Below are 6000 nucleotides of genomic sequence, written 5' to 3' on the forward strand. Positions count from 1 at the left end.
AAAAGAAATTCAAAGCTGAAATTAAATCATATTCTAAACAACAAAATAAATCCTAGAATAATGTATAAATTATAAAGATTCCTCAAGGACAACTGGGCACAGTGGCACGAACCTGTAATCCCAGTGTTTCAGAAGGCTGAGGCAGGAGGATCACGAATTCAAAGTTAGTCTCAGCAACTCGAGAGGTCCTGAGCAACTCAGAGAGACCCTGTCTCTAAATATAACACAAAAATGCACTGAGGATGTGACTCCTCTGCTCACAAGGTAGTCTACATTTCACTTTAAAGAGAATGGGCTCACGTGTAGTACAATGTGAATGATGCTCCCAGGAGTTGTGCAATCTTTTTTTGGTGCTGGGGATTGAGCCCAGGGCCTCACATATGCTAAACAAGCCCTCTTCAACCTAGCTACATCTGCAGCCCAAACTGTGTTAACTCTGTGGTCATGAAGTAAAATAACTAGAAAAAGATCCAGAGCTCATGCATTTCCTACCTGTTTTTTTTTTTAATTTTTTTTTTTTAGTTGTAGATGGACACGATATCTTTATTTATTTATTTTTATGTGGTGCTGAGGATCAAACCCAGTGCCTAACACATTCGAGGCAAGTAATCTACCACCAAACTACTGCTCCAGCCCCTCCAAGCTGTTCTGAATATTTACAATCTTCAAGTATCTGAGGCATGGCAAATTATGCTTCTTAAAAGCATATGCCCTGTTCTTTGCATATACTGTTCCCTCTTCCTAGAATAACATTTTACCATCTTTCAACTTATAAATTCCTACAGATCCCATGAGAAGTCATTCTGAAAGACCTGTCTTCAGTTGGCTGCCTCACATCTGGGCTTCTATAATATGGGCAAATCTCGGGGTTGGGACTTATTTGCTTAGTGGCAAAGTGCTTCCCTAGCATGTGTGAGGCACTGGATTCAATCCTCAGCACCACATAAAAATAAACAAATACAAGCATTCTGTCCATTTACAACTAAAAAATAAATAAAAAAAAAAAAACACCTTTCTCACAGCCCTGTCCACATTATATTATTACCATTACATTTCAGCTATCTATATCTCACAATAAACTAAGCCCCTTGAGGGCAGGGACTGTGATTCTTCTATTACAGTATCCCAGTATACTGGGATATAGCCCAGTATATAACAGAGTGCCTAAATTATAAGAACCATTTATCAAAAGCCCCGCTGTTGTTTAAAAAAAAGAAAAAAGCTTGCCTTACAAGCACAAGGCCCTGGGTTCAACCCCCAGCACCACAAAAAAAAAAAAAAAAAAAAAAAAAAAGATTGAGGAATTTCAGGGCCAGTAAAGCACACCTATAATCTCAGCTGAGGCAGGAGAATTTAAAATTTAAGGCCAGTCTAGGGCAACTTAACAAGACCCTGCCTCAAAAAAATAAAAGGACTGGTATGTAGCTGAGTGGGAGGGCATCCTAGAATTAACAATAGTGGGAATAGTTCTTGAGAGAATATTCCTACCTTTTTACTTAAAAAACTCATGTTTTTTTTCTCATTTTGTAACATGCTCATGTAGCAACAATCAAATCAACACTAGTCAAGTACTCAAGGCAGATTGATCAGAAGCTTTCTGTATTAACTATAACTTGCTTTCATTTCTAGGCAATCTCTGAGCAGAATCATGAGGGATCAGGCATATCCTCCAAACCTAAGCCCAGATGGGTAAATATACTAGAGAACCTTCAAACTATCTTCCAACTTTGAGATTCTTGTGTTTTTTACTACCAAAGCAATATTCTGAGTATTTAAACAATATTTGGGTACAACTAGTTATATCCATCAAATGTGTATCTAACTACATTCCAGAATTAAACATGCTTTTAGAAGCACTGGATCTCATACAATAACAACTTCAAGAGACTCTTTTAAGCCCCTAAGCTCTTCTAACAGAGTGAAGAGACAACATTCCCACTTAATTGATGCTAATGCCATAGTCTTAAAAAAAAAAAATGACTCAAAGCAAACATATTGCATCCATGATACCTGCTTTGGGCACTAAGCCCAACAGAAGCATTTTTTAGTTGTAGTTGGACACAATACCTTTATTTTATTTATTTTTAGGTGGTGCTGAGGATCGAACCCAGGGCCTTGCACATGCTAGGCAAGCACTCTACTGCTGAGCCACAACCCCTGCCCCAACAGAAGCATTTTTAAAGGCCTAATACTTCTGTATTTGTCTTACATTTTCCCTCCAGATTCTGTCATCTACAAGCCATGAGTCTAGTTTCCACATTAACTAGCACAATAATATGATGACCAGTGAGTCCACTGTGAAAAGTGGTCAGGAAGAACAAAGATTTTTACCTTGAGAACTCTGGCTTAGCCTGGCTGAGGAGCGGGTGACTCGGGCAGATCGGCGGGATGTGCCATCACTCTCTGAACTGTCTGTGTGCTCGAGATCTGTAGAAAAATCGGAATCTTCGGTTCCATCTGAACTACTGCCTGCATTCCTCTGTAATACCATAGATCCAGACATTAGCACAGAAGCATTTACTCTGTGGGTTTGTATAAGTACTGGAAATAAAATGAACCACGATGCTGGAAATACAAAGTTCAGACCAAGAAAGGACTCCACAAGTATTTCTCCTCCCTGCCCCAGAGCCAGCTTCCCTTTGTTTAGGACATTTAAATGGAGCAACTTACAAATAAGATACCTTTGCTGAATAAGAAAAGAAAGAATTCTAACTGTATTATCACTAATTCTGAACCAAGTCCATTTGGAGATGAGTATCACAAACTGAAAATAAAAGTACCCACTCATAATGGTCTGCTGACACACCACACCAAAACAAACAAATCGTAGTAGTGTGAAAAATGTTGCTGCTATGTTCCACTTAACTTTCAGGTAATTTTGTTTATTTATTTTTTTTTTTTTATGTGGTGCTGAGGATCGAACCCAGGGGCTCACAGTGCTAGGCGAGCACTCTACCGTTGAGCCACAACCCCAGCCCCTTAGTATCGCATTTTTAAAAAGCCATACATCATTTCAAAATATCATAGCCTATAACTCTGATCCCAATAGAACTTAAGCAGAAAAAGATAAAACTTCTTCTATCTTATACCATGTGTCACTGAAGTTTCTCTACGTGACTGACAAAAGTGCTGAAAAAGATATCCTTGTACTGAAAATTCAAAGATATTCAGAACCAGGATTTAAAAAATAAAATAAAATCACATTTCAGTTAAGAATTATTTGTCAATTAGCCTCCTAAAGAGTAATTAGGCATAAAGATTACATTTATCAATTGTGCATTATCCCTATCCATTTTACTAAGCCAGAAAGAGAAGAATATTTGCCAAAAGTGCCATCTAGCTTCAAACTATAAGTCCCAGTGTTTGGGTTGGGGTTTTTTGTTTGTTTGTTTCTTTCTTTTTTTTTCCTTTGGTGCTAGGAATTAAACCAGAGCTTCAAGCATGCTAAGCACTCACTCTTACCATTGAAATGTACCCCAAATCCTAATGCTCTATTCAAAGAATAAGCCCCTTGGGACCTAGTATTTGGAATTCATAATTTCTCAACACATTTAGAAAAGAAATACTTCACATATACCTTGGGAAAAAAAACATAATCAAACACATTAGCATTCCTACAGAAAAATATGTAAACAGTCACATCAAAGGGTATACACACAAAAACCATAAGTAGCCTCAGGATAGTTTAGGACAGATTTGCCAAACTAGTTACTTAAAAAAAAAAAAAAAATTGCATTTTAGAGAACTCATTGCATTTGGGCATTGCAGAAAGACTGTGGATTTATTCCAAAGTACTGACAGTATTCCTGCATAAATACCATCTACCAACTTAGATCATTTTAGGAGACATTAAATGTGTAAACATTTAACCTGGTAAGCCTCTGTGGGAAGAGAGATTTCTCCAGAAATGAGCAGAATACCACCCACCCAGCTTTCCAAATATTTCATGGGTAACCTGCCCAGATATCAACAAAGGCATCAGAATGGGTCACAGAAAATCACTAGGATGAAAGGAAATCTTAAAGGTCACCTAGTTCAATGACCCAGATATGTGAATCCCTGCCCTCTGACTTGCTCCTCCTGGCTTGACCGTAGATAGAACTCAACTCTTCTTTTTGGTTTTCACCAATTTACTTTCCAACTAACTCCAGAGCAGACTTAATTGCTCCTCATTTCCCTTCTCTTAACACTGTGTTTATATTCCCAAGTAAATAACTTACTACATCTTTCTATGGTTACTTGTATGTCTGTTTTACCCATCAGATTTATATCTTTAAGTCAGCGATTAAGTCTTATTGAATTTTTCACTCCCCAGCAACCAGTCAATGAAAATCTGTTGAAGTGAAATACATTTGTTTTGTAGTTGTGGCTCTGCTAATGCCTGATGAGTAGCTTTGAGACATTCCAGTAAGCTTCTGTGTGCTCAGTTGAAAAAAGAGAAGCGGGTGTTCCTGTGTGATCTCATAAGACCATTCCAATTACAGCCAAGTTTTTATTCAACCTACGAACAGCATTTGTGTCAAACTAAGCAAATACAGGAAGATGATAGCTTAGACGCTACAGGCCTGAAAGGGATCCCTCGGGAGTGGGCGCTGGTTTTCCACCGCCTCGGTCCTCGGCTTTGTTGTGCCCCCCACCTGGGAAGCAGACCCTCACAACAAACCACGCCTCCGCAACTACCAGCTTCCACACCCGGAAGGGCGGGGACTCGGGTCACCCAATCCAGGCCCTACTAAACCGCGCCCCCACGGGACAGACTGCCAAGCTTATCCAATCGAGAGAGGAGGGATCGTTCACCACAACCAGTGGCAGAACGCTGGGGCCTGGCCCAGACACCGCCCCCGCACGCGGGGAGGTGACCGTTGGGCCCAAATAGGCGGCGTCACCAGCCAATCAATGTGCTCCGAGACGTTTCAGAGACCAATTAACAATAAGAACGCCTCCGATCCGGGCAAGTAGAGGGCGGGAATAGTTGCAAGCATAGGCCGAGGCCAGGGTCGGGCCCACATTTTTCTGTTGGGTACCAACTGAAGAGAGGGTGGCTGAGCTAGGTTTGGGGGAGCGGGAAGTTGGAACCCGACCACCTCAAGGCGTGGCCAACTGCGTCACGTTGCTTCATCGACTGTCCTTAAAAACCCGCCATCCCTCCTCTCCCGTTTCTCACCTTCCTTCGTGGCATTGCCGGCGGCTGCGGCCCGACGGTTCCGATTCGGGCAGCGGCGGCAGCAGCAGCAGGAACGGTGGCTCCGGCGGGCTCCGTGGCGGCCTCTGTAGCAGTCCCAATCCAGCAGACGATCCCAAGTGCCTCCTGCCTCTCAGCGTCTAGAGCTTTCTGCGCAGGCGCGGCGGGCTGAAGCGCTTTTTCCTTCACTTCCGGCTGGAGCTCGCGTCACCTGACGTTATGAGCAGAGTGGGTGCTGGGAGGTTCTCTTCTTTTGGTGAGGCTAGTGATCGCCATTTTGGATTTGGGCTGCGAGTGGTACCGGTAGTGGACCTTTCGGCCAGCCATTTTTAGTTAGGGAAGTGGCACCCTTCGTGGTCGTGGGCAGCCATTCTTCTTTGGGGCAGAAGCCTGACATTTGAAGTTAACAGTTTTCATCTTTACCTTGGGCAAAATTTCTCTTCCCGGTCGTTTTAATTTCTGGACTCGAAAAAGGAAATCCCCAGAATCCATCAGGTTGTCGAAATTTAACCCATTCGTTGCCTAACTGCCTAAAAGACGATTCCATTTATCACATAAACTCAAGTTGGGAAGGGATAATTTTGCACAAGAAACTTGTGTTTTTTAGGAGTCAATTTGTGTCCCAAAAGGGTGGAAATAGGGATTCAAAAAAGGAACGAAAGAGTGGCGTCTGTCCTGAGGAAGTTTCCCCGTGTGGTAGAGGAGACATTGTCCTTGCCCTAAGCGAACAGCAATAAGTTTGTCGTTCACGTTACAGGAGAAGGCAAAGCTATTCTCCAAAAGCTGTAGCTCCAAAGAATTCTCAGTTTAGCTCTGTG

General features: G+C 42.0%; 1 protein-coding gene across 2 annotated transcripts in view; it reads right to left on the reverse strand.

Moving 5' to 3' along the window:
• KAT7 (lysine acetyltransferase 7) overlaps positions 1-5354 on the reverse strand; it is a 31157-nt gene extending 25803 nt beyond the window's left edge. For both annotated transcript variants that reach the window (XM_081272641.1, XM_081272640.1), the window contains exons 1-2: positions 5165-5354; positions 2332-2479 (exon numbers count right to left, since the gene is read on the reverse strand). In XM_081272641.1, coding sequence (XP_081128767.1) covers positions 2332-2479; positions 5165-5179 — 163 coding nt within the window. In that variant the 5' untranslated portion in view covers positions 5180-5354. The remainder of the gene's footprint in view (positions 1-2331; positions 2480-5164) is intronic.
• Between the last annotated feature and the right edge of the window lie 646 nt (positions 5355-6000).

This window comes from Spermophilus citellus, assembly GCF_964194105.1.
Source record: "Spermophilus citellus genome assembly, chromosome: 17".
Taxonomy (NCBI): domain Eukaryota; kingdom Metazoa; phylum Chordata; class Mammalia; order Rodentia; family Sciuridae; genus Spermophilus; species Spermophilus citellus.